This window comes from Merops nubicus, unplaced genomic scaffold (assembly GCF_000691845.1).
Source record: "Merops nubicus isolate BGI_N331 unplaced genomic scaffold, ASM69184v1 scaffold2303, whole genome shotgun sequence".
In the NCBI taxonomy this organism is placed as follows: Eukaryota; Metazoa; Chordata; class Aves; order Coraciiformes; family Meropidae; genus Merops; species Merops nubicus.
In genome coordinates this window covers 20,571-37,561 of record NW_008599367.1, presented here as the reverse complement: position 1 = coordinate 37,561, position 16,991 = coordinate 20,571, and the positions used below count along the sequence as shown (strand labels likewise).

General features: G+C 40.3%; 1 protein-coding gene across 1 annotated transcript in view; it reads left to right on the top strand.

Annotated features, from left to right (window-relative positions):
• The window catches only part of KIF16B (kinesin family member 16B), a gene marked incomplete at its 5' end in the record, with an annotated part of 121,923 nt that extends 105,297 nt beyond the window's left edge, over positions 1–16,626 (top strand). Inside the window, 2 exons of the mRNA XM_008937337.1 lie at positions 708–791; positions 16,468–16,626. Of these exons, the coding sequence (XP_008935585.1) occupies positions 708–791; positions 16,468–16,626 (243 nt within the window). The remainder of the gene's footprint in view (positions 1–707; positions 792–16,467) is intronic.
• Between the last annotated feature and the right edge of the window lie 365 nt (positions 16,627–16,991).

Sequence of the window (16,991 nt, the reverse complement as noted above, 5' to 3'; positions counted from 1 at the left end):
TGAAGCTCTGAGGTTCCAGCATGGACACACATTTGAATGTGACTGAGCTACAGCTGAGTTACAGCTCAAGAAGTCCCACTGCCCACCATCTTACCTGCTTTCACATTGTAGGTGTATGCTCTTAGTCTGTCCCTGCTGTAAAGGAAGAAGTTGTAGTTCAAGGAACAATGAGAGGTCCCTCAGGTTGAACTCAGGTGTCAGCTGAAGTCCAGCAGTGTCATCTTCCACAGCATAACTTCAGTGATATTTCTTAGATGCAATGATCTTACGTTTATGATACAACATAAGAGAAGACAAATTGCATGGTGGTATGGTTGGACACCCCAGATTTAAGTGACATCAGAGCAATCTTGAAAAAAAAAAAAAGTAGATATCAAAAAAAGATGTTTCTTACTTCTCGGCGCTATCAGAACAGATTCAGTTTGCAACTTCGTAATCTTTATGTAGGCAAAGGGAGGCAGTCTGATTCCTAAATTTGCTTTCTGTCTCTTATTTTTGACAAAGTGTGTTGTTATCTTAGCAGTACTACAGACCTGATAGCAATAACATCAGTTGAAATGTGTAATGTGGTATTTGCTAATAGCTTATACTGTAGCTCATGAATATTTGGCATTTTCTTCTTCCCAGTTGCTTCATAGTTTAAAGAGAATTTTTCTCATTTGAGCTTGTCACTTCTGATGCCGTTTTCATCCTTTAATGTCTTCCAGCTTGCCACTTTAGAATTCCCTCCAAAGAAGCTCTTTGGAAACAAGGACGAACGAGTAATTGCAGAGCGACGGAGTCACTTAGAGGTAACGCCAACTTTCTGACAGGCTTTTGTGCTGTGTTTTGGTGGAGAACTCTCTGACTGACCAACACAACCATTCCCATACAGTCAAAGCTAAATAGCCTGCTTCTAAGTGTGAAGTTACTTGCTGCTTCATTTAACACAGGAGATGGCAGCAGTAGATTGCAAAGTGATGAAACGTGCTTTAAAAAAAAAAATGGAATTAATCCTGGTCTAGGAGAAAAAAAAGCAACTCTTCAGAGATATTCATAGGAGGTACATTTGTTTTAGGGGAAAGGTTGTGGGTGAGGTAAGTGTTCACTGCAGACAGATGGTCTCTGTGCAAGACGAGTAGAAGAAATATTGCTACTTGAAATGTAATTTGTTAGCTGAAGATTTACTATTTTGTCATAGTTACTATATGCAAAAATCTCATGACAGAAGGAAAGCAATATTTAGGCATCTTCGAGCTTTATTTTGGAACCTAGCTTTCTGAATGTGTTTTTTTTCAATTAATTTTAAAACCTCATTTCATTGTGGACAAGGCTGCTGAGTTTATGAGGGTTTGGGGTTTTTTTACTTGTTCTGCAATGCCATGTGGATGGCATAATTTTGACTCCTGTCACACATTAGGTCTTTTTATTTCTGTGTTAATGCACGTGCTGTTGCGGCCCAGGGGCAGGAGGTGGGGTTTTGGGAAAGAAGGAGTGTGAACAAAGACTTAACTATGGACCCTGCAATTATGTTGTAGCCACATGAGGATTACCTGAGCATGCAAGTTGTCAAGAATTATATTATTTGTAGAGCTAAAGTAACATTAAATAGCACTGTAGAGAAATTAATACAAAAGTAGATTGCTTGCAACTGGAAACTTTTCTTGCATGTTGTTTTGAATTTTGTCTATGTACTTCACCTTTTCTTTGATCTACCAACAAAACACCTTCCCACTGACTTTTGATGTGAAGCTGTCTTGTATGTAGCACAAGATGTAATCTGCTTTTTTTTTTTGTTTCGTGTCCTCTGCAGACAGTGTAAAGGCATGGCCACATTCCAGTCTAGTACTCAGTTTGCATGTTTTTGTACCAGTAAGAAATTTAATCCCTTAATCTTTCTGACCTTTCATTGATTTACTAACATTTTATTGTAATGTTTCTAAATGTTAAAACTGCTGTGTATAGTGATGCGTTGATCATGGTCGTGTAGTTCTTACAGCTCTCTATATAGCCAGTTATTAGCTTAAAATTAAATTGTATGTATTTTAACTAAATTAAGTCATAAAAACTTGATTACCTATATATTTTGCAAACACAGTAGTAACATAACTTTATCAGGGAGTGTAGTGATAGGACAAGGCATAATGGTTTCAAACTGAAGGAGGGAAGATTTAGCTTACATATTAGGAGGAAATTCTTCACTGTGAGGGTGGTGAGACACTGGAACAAGTTGCCCAAAGAAATTGTGGGTGCTCCATCCCTGGAAGTGTCCAAGACCGTGTTGGATGGGGCTTTGAGCAACTTTTTCTAGTAGGAGGTGTCCCTGCCCACAGTGGGGGGTTGGAACTAGATCATCTTTAAGGTCCCTTCCAACCCAAACCATTCTATGATGTGATTCTGTAATATGACCACTGTTCACATGAATATGTTTTGCCATTTACCAGGTAGCACACTTGACCATGGCACTGAGCAATCCTGACAAATCACTGGGTGTTGGGAGAAACCAAAAATCCCCCATGGCTAAGAGAAGGGTAGAGAGAGGGCAAGGAGCCAAGCAAATGTTACCATCCTTACCATGAAGAATTTGATGTAACAAGCTGAGCAAAAACCCCTTATGTCTGGATCTCTAATCATGGCATTTTCTTTTCATTCTGTAGTTTGCAGTGGTTTGCTCTGGCTTTGCCAGAGGCTGGAGAGTGTCAGCTAACCTAAGTGCAGCCTTCTTGGTGAAGAAGGAGAAATCACCTAACTAGTGAAGCACATCTTGAGTTATACTGGGAAAATATTTGGCAGGCAGAGAAAGTGCAGTAGTGGAAGGTGGCACAGGCACCAGTTCTATTTAAAATACTGGCTGTTACTGCCTTGTGGCTTTCAATCTGGTGTGAACCTTGAGCACACTTCAGTGCGCTAGCCAAGAAGCAGTAAATGGATGGATTGCCTCTGTAAGGGACGTGCTTTCTTGGCCTTCTGACCATAGGGCATTTCTCACATGGAGAATTCAATCAGGTAAAAGGTGAGAGCACTAGACCTTGATAACAAGCAGAAACATGGCTTGTATTCAGTTGGCTTTCATACCTGATCCTCTATCTTGATTTGCTGCAAACCCTTTGCAATCTCTTTCAAGCCTCGGAGGTGATGTGTTGATACAGCTGTAGCATGGTATAAAATTGTTTGATTGCTCCACACAGTTAGTTAAGAACTAATGAGCTAATACCACATTTTTAGAAAAACTAAAGGCCACTGACAACTTCCAGGCCAACAAAGCTGTATATTCTTATCCAACATCTGAGCTGACTTTACTGAGTAGAAACAGCTGACAGCCTGACAAATATCAGCCTGATAAGTGTTCTGAACAAATATTCTGTATTATGAGATCATTAGTAGAGCTGTCATCCTGGTGGTAGATGACAAAGAAATTACTCTGATTTTCCAGCTTTCACATGAGGTATTTGCACACCTTAAATGAGCTGTGACTTCACATTGCTTTTCCTGAACTTTTTTGGGTTGAAGTGGGATAGTGCAGCTTTGGCTTGTCCAGTGCTTTCCATGAGTCATCTCTGAGCAACAGCAGTTTCCTTTTTAATTCATCAATTTTCCTTTTCAATCTCTACTGTACACCTGTGTGAGAGATAAGAGAACTTAAACTGTCATTCCATTCCAGGCTGACTAGAGTATTTGCTGGAATTAGCAGTTGATTACTGAAATGGTCTTGCAGGATCACAGATTTACATCAGAAGCAAACAGCAGCTGTTGGTCTGCTCTGGGAGGATGAAGCAGATAGATTGGGAGTCACTGTAGGAGCAAAAACTACTCTTCCAGTTAAATACAGAACAATCAGGGAGCTGGTTCTAGTGCAGGTATCAAAACTGTTATTTTATTCGACTCGCTTTGGCTTTAGTCAGGGAAATTTTCCTTTCACCTAACTGTAAAATGATTTCTCAAAACCATCTTTGCATGAAAGTTTAGGAAGAGTTTGTTTTTTACTACACATCCCCTCTCAGATTCTTGCCACAATAGGAATACTGAGGACAGCAGGGAGGTTTGTAGTACATTGCATGGCAACTAGGCTCAGGGTGGCTGGCTGTAGGGCTTGTTTTGTTTTAGGATTGTCAAGTAGAGTTACATTATTTCAGCTCAAGATTAGAAGTGGGCATATTTCATCATAATGGAGATGAAATTACCTGGAGTCAAAGCCTCCAGAGAGCCTGACATTATGAGGATTGTGATTTAAAATCACAATAAATGCAAAGTTTATGTAAAACATTAAGTTCTTTCATTTATCCTAGCTAGTAACTTAATAACCAAAAGCTTCACAATGCCTTGTTGGTAGGAAGGCACTTTTTGTGTGAGATAAAGCTGATGAGGAGAAGTCTTTGATCTCTCACGTGAGTGCATGTGGTTGCACTGTAAACACTTTTGCTTTAATGTTTGTTGGTATATTTTGAGCAATACCTTAAATTTCCATAGGGCTTTGGATAAATAAATGCAAGTTTGCACAAAGGTTTTGCCTATACATCCTAAGAGAAAACACCTAAATTGTATTTAAAATTGCCTATCCAAAATGCCCTATTGCAATCTATTCATTTAGTATTTCATCAGGGACCTGTTGCAGGGCAAAACTCTAAATTAATTGTTCAGCAGTCTAAAGATTGTAATTTCACTTCAGAGCCAACCTTGCTTGATTAAATCCGCTTTAAATGAAACAGGCAAGAATTCTTTTGATTAAAGATAATGAACAGAAGTTAGTGCATATCTATACTTTCATGCAACTAGAAATCAGTGGGTAAGAGTATGGGATCCTTTTCAAATATGACACCAGGTGATGTGTATTCTTTTTTATTATTTTTTTTAATAAAAACTTTGTCAAGGAAACACAACACAAGAGATAGGTGATTCAGTGAATCTGTCTCTTCTTGTTTTAACTGGAAAATATCTTTTATTCCATGGTGAGTTGCTAGGTCTGTGGATGACAGAAAAAAAGTAGTTTTTCTGAAATCCCAGCTTTTGGATACTGTTTCTATATCTTAACATTCCTTTGATTATTTTTCTTCTTCTCTTAAGACTCATGCTTTTTTACACTGTGAATATTATTATTAGCCTTATTTTGCCATTGTGCATCCAGAAAAACTGGGCAGGAGTAACTGTCTAAGCTGACATAGCAGATTGAGTCAAGTTTCTTGACTCCTTTGGTCAGAAGCCTTCACAGTTATGAACCCACTAGGATTTCTGTTCTGCTCTTGCTGTCAACATTGTGCTTAGGAAAAAAACAATCGTTATTCTGACAAAATCCCAACAAGTTGTTGCTTAAAGGAAAACAAAAACTCCCTCAAGCCTCAGCCTATCTCCTTGTCTCTGTTCCCTGTTTCCCATTCCCTATTCCCACTGCTGCATTTTCTCAGGTTTGTTTGTGGACAGCAAAGGGGAACAGGGGACTGGGGATGCACCAACAGTCAGTAGGAGTCGTGTCTTTCCTTTGGCTGCCACTTGCAGAGCTCAGGGAATGAAAGGAAGTCAATTTGTAACTGTGTGGTAAAGCGAGTACACTTCAGGTTCTGTAGGAGCACATACATCTTCCTGGCACTGTCTCTGCTCTGCCTTTTTTTTTCTTCCTACTTTAAACCTCTTTAAAAGATAGACACGCTCAATTTATTTAAAATTAATAATACAATTGTCCTTAACCTCCTCACTTCCTGATGTCTGCTGATGAGGTTTTCAATGATAGGTGTTAATGCAAGAGGCCGAAATAAATCTTGTATGAACTGCATAATTCAATTTTGCTCTCGAATCTGTAGAACCAGCTGGGGAGAGCATCGTAGACACTGAACTGACTGAAATATTGCTGTTACCTACGGTCATAATTAGGCTTCCAAGATCAGATTCTTTAATTTGCCATTGAAACACTTTGTGGTGTTTTTAGTTTGTGTTCCCTTGAGTTCCTTTGGAGGTGAGAGTTTCTAAGTTTTTTTCTGGTATAAGGCTCTAAAGCTAGCCACTCCAGTGTTACCCTGGGAAAGTGAGATTCTGCTGGTTTTGTGTGGCTCAAGAATCAGGTTTTTAAGGAAAACATGAAAGAATGGAAACGGCACCTTTCCTTGAACTTGAATTCATTCCTGTTTTGTCTTATTTTCAGATTTAACACCTCAGTGGCAACCAACAAAAGAAACATCTCAGGGGAAAAGAACCTCCAAGTATTTGTCGACAAATTTGGGCAAACAGAATGTTTGAGTCTGAGACCTCATTTCTTGAGGTTTTCCTGACAGTCATGATGGCAGAAACATTTTAATGAGATTTCAGATGATTCAGTGTCTGAATATTTAGTATGAACTTCATGACTGTGTCCTGCCAGCCTCTGTTTCACGGCTCCATCCCTTAACACATTTAACTGAGACAACTTACTTGATGCTAGTTACAGGTAAATTGATGTTTCAATGGCAAGAACCCTGTCAAGTGGGGTCAGTTCCCATTTCTGTCTGATTTTTCCTGATTGGCACCTGTCACAAAGCCCTTTCAAACCTACTGATTATGTGTCAGCTCAAAGTGACTATGGAAAGGAAATTATTAGACTCCGATATCAGCTTGTAACAACACTCCTAATACCAGAGCTTTAAAGCCAGCTGCTCACCAACCTGACCGTGTGGTTGTAAATACTCTTCTTAGAAGCATCTCAGTGAGGTGGACTTCAGAAAGCATTCAGAATACATTTTGATAATCACTGTAAGATAAAAGGAAGCTTTTCCTTTTGTTACAGACATGAACACACATCCATTATAAGTGCTAGTGCAAAAGCAAATGGCTGCAAATGTCAGCGTTTGATAATCTGAGAGAAGATTGTTTCATACCCTTAGTCTGAATTATAGAATGCAGCATCTTGGAGTGATGATTTTAATTTCCCACTAGAGGAATAGGGATGCAATGGGAACAGAAAGAAAAAGCAGAGACACATCCACAAAGATAAAAGAGCGTGTGTGGTTGGGCCATATTGTGAATATCAGTTATATGAAATCCATGCCATGGATCATTTTCTAGATTAGGTGTAGTTAGTCTGCACCAAGTGCCTTTCATAACCTCTAGTAACTGCTTAAAAAATTTGAGAACAAAAATCACTGCTTTCCAGCAATGACACTAAAGTCTTGCCTTGCCTGCAGACAGTAAGACTTTGCAGTGAGCCATGCTGGAGCAATTTCACACGTCAGGTTCTCAGCCTTCAGTGCATCACTGGGGCTGCCCAAGGCACCTGGGTTCCCTTCTTTGAAGCAGCAGCCCTCAAAGAGGAGTTGTAGCAGTTCTCAGCAGTCAATCATCCCATCTTTTTTGGGGTGATGCTGCTTCTTGTGTGAGGCATGTTGGCTTCAAAAAAAAAGAATAAAATTAATTTTACTTATTCATTAAAGTCACTAGGTACAAATAAATAGAAATTAGGACTTTGTGCATGTCAGCTATGATCCCATACCAATAAAATGTTACTTTGATTAAATGCCATAGACACTCAGCCAGGCCTGCAGCAAAAGCAAGACATTATTCTTATAACAGATGACAGAGATGGTCATTTAGAAGGAGTGAAGGCCTGAGGTTATTTACTTAGCTGAGTTAATTTTAAGCTCTGGTCCAACAGGCTACTGGATGCAAAAGGAACAGTGATCTTAAGCAGCCCTTTGGTCTCATTTGCTCAAACCAGATTCAAGATCGGGTCTGAAAAGTTGTTTGCTACAGGTAGTTTTACATAATATACATGCCCCTTTTATAATAATTTTAGTGTTTCTTTATTTAAGTGTACAATTTCAGATCCCTACCTCAAAAAATGGAATTTTTTTTTGTGATAGAATGTTTATCACCATTACAACCCAATAAGTAAATAGGATGTGCATTTGGGGGCCAAGGGACTGGTTTTTTTCTTTCCTTTTTGGAGACTTTAGAGTAGTGGAAAATCAGGAAGTATGTTTATCATGGTTTAGTAAGTTCAGAAGATGTGACAGCATATAGTTCGAAATCCAGTTTAGCTCCACATCCTAATGTGTTTTGCTGTCAGTTCAGAATAAATCTCCCAGCACCCTCCTACAAATCAAGTTCTGAAGTGGTACACCTTTATCAGTCTCCAGTAATAGCTCTCCACCTTCAGATGGGAGCAGATGAATAAAGGCAGCTCTCGACCAAGGACACTGGGTTGAACTTGGTGCTATCCATTTTCAAAGCGAGCGTATCCGTCATCCTCCAGCATCTGATTTCACCAAAGGAAGCAGAGGGTGATGCATGTCAAATGCTTTGGTAGCTGCTTGCCAAGGCCACTCCAGGCTGTCGCTGCTGGCCCAGGGGTGCCTGGTAAATTCAATCCCCGTGTTGTTCTTGCAGAATAGATTTTGACAGGACTTGTTTTGACTTGTGCTCCGGTGGAAAGATTGGTTTCCTTCACTAGTCAAGTCTGTTTTGATCTTTTTTAATATGGCAGTTCGTTTCCAAAAGAAAACTCATACTGATAGAGCACCTGTAAATCACAGCTCTGGAGGCTTTAGTTTTTTTTATTCCTGCCAGCCTACAATTCAGTTTTCATCAGAGCTACTTAAAGCCAATGAATATAAGCTTTTAGCATGCAGGCACTGTAAGAAATATTAAGTCCTGTGGATTTTAAATGAATTTCAGTCAGAATAAGATTGTAATTTGGAATGTAGACCGACTTCAGAAGTTAATTCAATTGATGCAGCATAATAGTAATTCAACATAATGTGCTCATGCCATTAGACTTGCACAGAAAAACGCTCTAAATAGCTCTAATGAATAGTTTGGATTTTGAAAACCTAGGAGAGCAATTTCACCTTGAATCGTAACTGGCATCTCTTAGAATGCTTGTGCATTATGAAAATTCAAAAAGGTGTATGAATTCAAGTACCTTTCAGTACCACCCTGGGTAAAATTAGATTTTAGTGACACTCAAACCCTTCTGGAGGTGTAGTGGTAAAATCAGCTTTCACCTGGATAGCTGTGGAGGAAGCAAACCCTGATTCAAGGAATCTGTATTACGCTGTGCATAAAAAACACAAGGAGAGTTTTCCAAGGAACTAAAAATGTAAATCCTGGGTTTTTTAAATGGAATTTAGCTGCTTAAAGAGCTTGATTCTTACCTGCTTAGTTACAAAGTCATTTAGGTACCTCTAAAGATGCCCAAAGGAGTGGTGTGTGTGGTATTGCTGCGTTTCTCCTTTGGCTGAAGTCCACCACCAGCACAGACTGCTGCAGTGTTCATGCCACTGCAGTGGCAGGAACACACTTCTCCATACTTCAGTTTTGTAGCTCCAGTAAAAGCAAAGGCTAAATTCTTTGCTATCATAGTAAAATTCTCTGTTTATATACCCAGCATTTACAGACATAGTAGCATTTGGGAGCTATATAGGTAAATGTGTTCACTAACAACAGAGCTGCATTACAATTCTGGTAGGAGCTTTCTAGCTCATCTCCTCCTGTATAGCTACTTAGCAAACAAGTTCAGCCTAACAAGTTAAGAGTTTATGTATGTTTATCACAGCCAAATTGGCAAGATATTTGCTAGTAAACTGAAAACAAACAACCAAACTAGCATTATCTGCAATACTTGTAGTATTTCTGTTAAGGAAAACCCATAAAATCTGGTTTCATAAGAAATATAGCCATCTCATAGCACAGGCAGCTGGAGCTTGCAGCATACACTCTGCTCCCCTCAAAACTGGGCCTGGCTGGTGCATCCCCAGCAGTACTGGCTCCTGCAGTGCCAGCCTTGCTTTCCTCCATTGGTAAGAGGACATTTGTGCAGGCCAGGTCGGTGAGGCAGCTGGAAGTTGGACATAGGTGTGCTTCAGGAGAGCCAGCCTGTGCCTTGTGCTTGGCTATGTACAGACTTGGTTTTGCATGGACCTTGCTGGAGTGTGGGCTGGAGTTTTATGTGCACGTGTAAGACATGCAAGCACAGGTCAAGGTGATACTGATTGGGAAGTTCTTGATTTGTTCTTTATTTGGTTTATTTTTTTCAGTGTACTAGGCATGATCTGTAGACAACCTTGCTTTTGATTAGGCCTAATCAAACTGAACAGGGAGAATTTGATTAAAATGAGTCAATCCTTTGCTTGTGTAACATGAAACCAGTTAATCTAGCCTTAAGCCTAATTAATATCTGCCAATCTGAATAGGATAACCCCACCCCTATTTAATATTATGACTAACAGAGTGGTGACTTGGCCTTTGCAAACTTTTGATTCTGTCTTTATTCTCCAGAAAAATGTTTGTGCTCACAGAAGCTGTGTGTGACTTGAGCAGGGTCTCTGCTACCTGGGGAATAGATTCATTCTGGAGTACTTGTTACCTCTGGCTCCTGAAGGAAGCTGTGCACAACCTTGGCAGTGCTTAATACTGTAGTTTTTTGTAAAGAGAACCCAACCATCCTGGCCTTCCTGCAAAAGATATCGTCCCAGGTGATCAGGTCATGATTTTAGAAGCTTTTTCTCACAATTTGGCAGAGAAATAAGATCCTTCAGGCACCAGGTAGTCTCCCAGGCAGTAAGTCTTTTTCTCACTGCTATGAAATTGCAGCTGCACAGAATGACCGAAGAGTGGGTGAAGGAGATAAGTGTGTACAGATCCAGAGGTGACATTAGGTACTTCCTGAAGGGCCTGAAATATCACTTGGGATATTGAATATCACTTGCTGTCCCACTCACATGTTTTACTCAGAACTGCTTTATGGTATCTTACAATATACGTCAAGGTCTTGAGGAAAAGAATTGAAACCTCATGTTTTCTTTACTGAAGAAAAAGAAAAAGAAAACTCCACAGAAGACCAAAGTGCTTCTGAGGTAGTTTATATCTGGTGAGTGGAGAGTCGATCTGAATCTTGAATGGCTGGAAGTGAAGATCTAGACTGTGTACAGTCCCCCATCCTTTTGAGCCTCTGTACTCCAAAGCAGTGCCACCTCCTATTTTGTGTTCTTGCAGTCTGCCAGTTCTTTTCCTGCTTGCTCAAATTTAATAAATGCAGGAATGGATCTGAAACTACTTTTAGAGAGCTATCAGAATGTTATGCTGGCAATTACTTCTAATTAGCCAGTTTAGTCTCAGAGAGTCCCCAGAGGAGAGGGAGATGGTGTTAGTGGCAGGCACAGGGCAGAAGCTTAACTGTGGTGAACCAAATCATGACATGGAGGGCTGAGCTGTCCTTGCAGACCACAAGAGGAGCCTGCTGGGACCACTGCCTGCATAAAATACTTTGGTTTGGACAGCTTGAGTACCCTTCACTGTGGAATACTGGGATATTTGGCATAAGAGAACCTGATCCCTTGGAGCTCAGTTCATAAACTTCCTATGTTGCGACTAATGACCTGTCTTGTTCTGCACACCTGACCCAGGTGATCCAGTCCTGTGTGATGTAGGAGATGCACTGCATGTCCTAGATGAGGCAGAGCTGATCTAGCTTGCAACCCTTTTCTTAATAAGAGTTCCTGCTTCTTCACTCTCCCCAGTGGTCTCATGGGCTGCAACCCCAGCTTACTTTCCCATGCAGCATGTTAATTCCCTCTGATTTTGGCCAGTAAGAAAAAATAAGAAGTTTGAATCCTATTTTTCTTGAAGATGTACAATGTCTTCTCGTCACATTCTGTATATTCACCCCAGACCAGACCTTCACCAGGCTGAAGGCTCTGTGGGACACTGTCATCCCCTCTCAGTGCCATTTAAGCTGAGCTGGTTTTTTTTCTTTTTTTTTTTTCTTTTTTTTTGCCAGTAGAAACTAGTTAGAGATGATAGCTGGCGTTTCTGTAGTGTTTTGTATTTGAAAATCCACACTGGTAGTCACTTTTTTTCCCTCTTCAAGCCACCAATGGAAAGGTCCAAAATAGAGAAAGTTGGCTAATTTGGGAAATGATCCCCAAATGTTCATTTTCCTTTGCATATGCCCAACAGTTTCTTTCTAGGAGACAAAAGCAGGAGATGCCCTCCAATTTCTGCATTACAGCAGGCTCCCTTTGCAAGTGTTGTCTTCTAAGCAGGTCCTTAGTTTTGTGATCACAGATTGGAAGCAAAGCCTGTTCCTGTCTGCTTGGTTTGGACTTGAGTCCTCCATGGGAAGAGCTTACCTTGCAGGTACCCGACTGCAGCATAATGTGGCTTTTCTGTCAGGGAATATGCTTCAATCTGACACTTTTTTTTTGTAATCAGATTCCTATCCTATAGAAAACAGCTGTTGGTACCTGCATATGCTTTGCTCCATGAATAATTCAAAACAAGGTTTGATTTAAAGCTTGCAACACTTAACACTAGTCAACAGAATAATTATGTGATTGGTGCTGAGAAACTGGCATCTCTATTAAAGGGAGAGAGGAGCCAATGCTAGAGTTAGATGAGCGAGTTAATTAGTCCTGCCTCTGCCACCAGTGTCTTTCTGTGACCTTGTGGTAGAGCTTTTGACTGTCACATTGATGTGCAAGTGTTGAAAGGGCAGTGTTGTTTCAAAGAAAAGAAGCTATTGTTTCCAAAATCCCCAAAGCATTGTAGGGTTTATCTCATTAAAGTTCGTGGTGCTTTCAACTCTGTCAGTCATTAGCAGGTGATATTTATAATGCTAATAGTAAAGTGTTACATTTAAAGAATATAAAATGCTGATTTTTTTTTTAAGAAATTGCTAAAAACAGCAGTAGGAGAAAGAAAGGTCAAAGTTTCTTCACTTTCTGGAAGTACCAGAGTTGATGAGTTTTTAAACACACCAAAGTTTAATGAAAAAAAATCCAATTCTTGCTAAGCTCTGCTATTGGTCTCTGAGGCCGTTGCTGTTTGTAATGGATTATGAGAACAATGTCATTGAACTGAATTCCTCTTTAATATGCCACAATTGAAAGGATGATAAGACCACTTTCACATTCTAGAAAGCTTTTTTGATTGTAATAACTTTAATAAGTTTAAATTAAGTTATGGATTTATATTAAAATGCAGAAAATTATGAGGTCCCCACATCACGAAGTAGTGCAAAAATCATTAGAATGACTTTGCTGTGCTGATGGATTGAGCATGAGATGAACGCTGGCCTACTGCTGAAAAGGTGAACCCTATTAAAATTATTTTTAATAAGCTTTTAAAGTGGTTGCCATTTTGCTGTTCACATAATTAAAAGGGAGGGAAAGCTGCTCAAACTAATAAGTAAGGAAAAACCTTTGGGCCTCAAAACACGTTCTCCAGTCTTGTTTCATTTGCAAACACTTAGAATGCAAAGTTAAAACTTGCAGGTACAACTGTCATAAATTTTATGTTAAAAGCCATGAAGGTTGTGCCAAGAGGGCAAACCCACTGCTTTTCCTATTTTGGATTTATTTTTTATTTTAACCTGGCTTTCTACCTTTAAGTGTTTTGTACATGCAAAGAGTGTTTCCCATTTCTAAACTGGTGTTTCTGAATGTGTGTTTAGACTGAGCAACCAACACTATTGGTGTGTAAGTTATCCGTTTTACACCCTTGTTACACTGCCAGGGTCCTGTGCCCTCACACTGAGACGTTTACAAATTTACAGTTAGGATAATTTCCAGCAAACCAGTGATGTAGTTGGTTGAACGCTATTAGTGAAATGAAACTCCTAAGTGCATTCAGAAGAACATTGATTACCAGACTAAATAATCCAGAACAAATGGCTAGGGTTTGGAAAGGCTAACAAATGAAAACAGAGTAAAACCAAGCCTTTTGGAGTATTTGTAGCATTTATTTGTTTTTTTCTTTCCAAGGTAATCATGCAAACCTACTAAGAGTAGGATTGCTGTACTAGGGACAATGATTAGAGGCCATCAGTGAAGTGCTGGTGGGAATTCACAGCACTAATTTGTATAAAATTTGGGCATGTTTCTATGAAGGCAGCCTGAGTTTGCCAGAAGGAAAAAGAAATTCTTTTTCAAGGAACATATCAAAAGATACTAGAGTGCTTCCCACCTAGTTTCAACTCGGCACAAGTAGCACTATTCTGTAAATAGAGACAAATCTTATCTTCTGCTGGAGAGGGATTTAATACAAGAGCTTTGAAAGCAGCTCTCTCTGCCCACCAAGTCCTGACAGAGGAGATCCTTTCCTCTAGCCTTGCCTCCACTCTAGCAGCTTGCAGTGGCCACCGTGTTGCAGCAAAGTCAGTGTCAAGTCCTTTCTGGATCTATAAGAAAGTTTTTCTTTCTGTCATCTCTGACACTTGCTGCTGATGTGCTCCTGCCCTTCTCCCAGCTTGCTGTGACCCTCATCCTCTCTCTGTCCCATCTGAATTTGAGAAGCATCTTTCCAGGCACTGGCAAAGAGCACTCTTCCTTTTCTCCTACTGCTTCCTTCCACATTGTCGTCCACTTTGCAGCCAACAGGACAGAGCAACCTTCCACAGCTCTTTAATTGAGGCATATGCTTGTGGTGGGAGCAGAGACCCATGCCATCCATCAGCGTTTCCCTCGCACCAGGGCTTAACTCCTAGCCAGCATATCTGGGCAGAGCAGCCTTTATTTCACTGAAGCAACAGCTTCTTTGTGTCAAGGGCACGTCAGCTCTGTGCTGTGCTGAGGCATCAGCATTGCAAACGAGGGCAAATGCAGATAGGGGATTTAAAAGAGGACTAATTTGCTCAGAGGTGGTTGTTGAAGAGCACATAATGCCAAGCCATATGGCTGGGAAGCTTCATACAAAATGAACTCCGTCATCATCTGGTAGGGTCTGCTTGTTGCCATTTTCCCAAAGATCTTTTTCATGTTCAAAGAATCTGTGATACTCACTGAGCAGCTCCCATGCAGCACAGATCTGGGAAAATAAGTGTACCTCCTGTTCCTAGTGTTTCCCTGTCAGATAACTGTGCTTGCAGCAGTGGTTTTGTTTTTTTGCTCTGCTGTTGGAGTTATCATGCCAAAACAAGGAGTATTGGACCTACAGGAAAGGTGTGACCGTCAGTTATCTGGCCATACATACCAAGGTGAACATAAAAGGTCATGTCTCTGGCAAGAAATTTTGGGACCTTTGAATCTTTGGCAGCCATAAACTTGAATTACTGCAGTAACTTTTCAACGGAGTGCTAAAACTCTTAACAGGATGCCATGTTTTGTGTTTGATTTTCTACTATATTCATCCTTCAGGCATTATTGGATTGGGACTTTTTCTAAAGGGCCCTACTTTGTGAACTAATTATGACAAATGTTGATGTGACATCTGTTGCTCGCTTTAAATTACGTCTTAGTCTGTTGGAATTCATCTTGAAGGCATTTTGGTAATGAAATTTTTTTTCATGAACATTAATACAACCTGTGGGAGATCTGAATAAAAAAAGAAAATTCACCAATCCTGCCAAGAGAATAGCTTGTGTGTCAGCTGCTTTGTTGTTGTTTTTTGTTATCCTGCTTTCTGATATTAATACAGTTGGTTACTGAGATACTTAAATAGGTAACAGGTTGTTACACTGTGGAGGAGTTCTCTTTGAGAAGAGAGTGAATAATGAGACCTGCTCCACAATCATGGAACCACTTCCATGACCCAAAAGCTGCTGCATTCAAATAACTAAACCTTGTGGAGATCACACTGTTCTGTCCTGCAGATATATTTCCCACTGCACACAACATTTATGAATAACTTCTCTAGTTACCTTCTAGTCAGTGGTCAGTCTGTAGGAGAGCAAGGGAGTTTATCCCTGTGCTCCAGATGAGATTTCCCTTACAGCTGTTTGGGTGACATTGATTGCTTCTTTAGCACCGGTCTGATCCACATTTACCTGCTGTGTTTCATTCAGAACTTATAAATATGACTTAAGTCATGCTAAATGTTTGCAATAATTCAACCCATATGTGAAGGAAACCCCATCAGGTTTCTGAAAACTAACTTTGTGTTAATGTGCATCTGTCACAATTTCTGTAGATACAAGTGGATGCAAGTTGCACAGTGGCTGGTGAATATTAACTGTTGAGAAGGGGAATGCTGCTTATGTATAAAACCTAAAAAAGAAAATTAGAGGGCAGCTGGGTGAAAAGATGCTGGTATATTCTGAGATAATATGGAAGTTGTGCAATCCTTGTGCAGATGGCCTTGATCAAAACAAATCCTTTTTGGTGCAAGGATTGTGGAGGCTTGATAAGGGAAAGATTTCTGAAGTCCTTTTGTGTCCATATGTAGTGAAATTCCTGCAGAATAGATTGGGGGTTTGCACCTGCTGTAGTGTTTGGTAATGCTAGACAGCAGTATTAGCAGGTCATGTGAAGCAGGAAGCATCACACAAGCACAGAATAGAACAGTTACTAAGCTTGGCAGGGGAAGAAAATGGCAAATACTTCTTGTCTCCTTTTCCTGAGCTTTTACAGACATCCCTGTAGACCTGTTTTATGGAAGGATTTAAATGCTGATGGGTATTTAAAGGACTTTTCACCGTCTACGGAGATCTTGTTTCTTTTTTTTCTTTTATACTGCTGTTGATTTAATTCTTCAAAGTAGTCGTAATCAATTTGGTCAAGTAAACCTCATGACATTTTGCATTTCGTTCCACAGAAATACCTCAGGAGCTTTTTCTCTGCAATGCTGAAGTCTCCATCGTCTCCACTGCACATCGACAAAGTTGGTCTAACTCTGTCCAAACACACCATCTGCGAATTCTCACCCTTCTTCAGGAAAGGGGTTTTTGACTACAGCAGCCACGGGACCAGCTAACTGCTGGGCCAGGACCCTTCTGCTGGAGGAGAGCAGTCAGAGTGGTGCCTTTACTTTTGCCATGCAAGAGAAATGAGGGAAGAAAAAACTTATCTTCCTCCACACCTGGAAAGTTGCATCTGAACAACTCCATCACAGACAGCTACGCCCCAGTGCTAGCCTGTGAGCTTTACCAGCTCTCATATCAGTGCCTGCATTTTCCTGGCATGGGGCGTACAGACATTTTTGTGTAAGTTGCTCTGTTAATACTGTACCAAGATTCTGACTCTCATGCTGGGTCTGGATCCGCTCCTTAGCAGGAGTGCTTCCTTCCCATTTGCTCAGACAATTTGTTCTGGTGGTATGAGAGCATCTCGTATTTACCA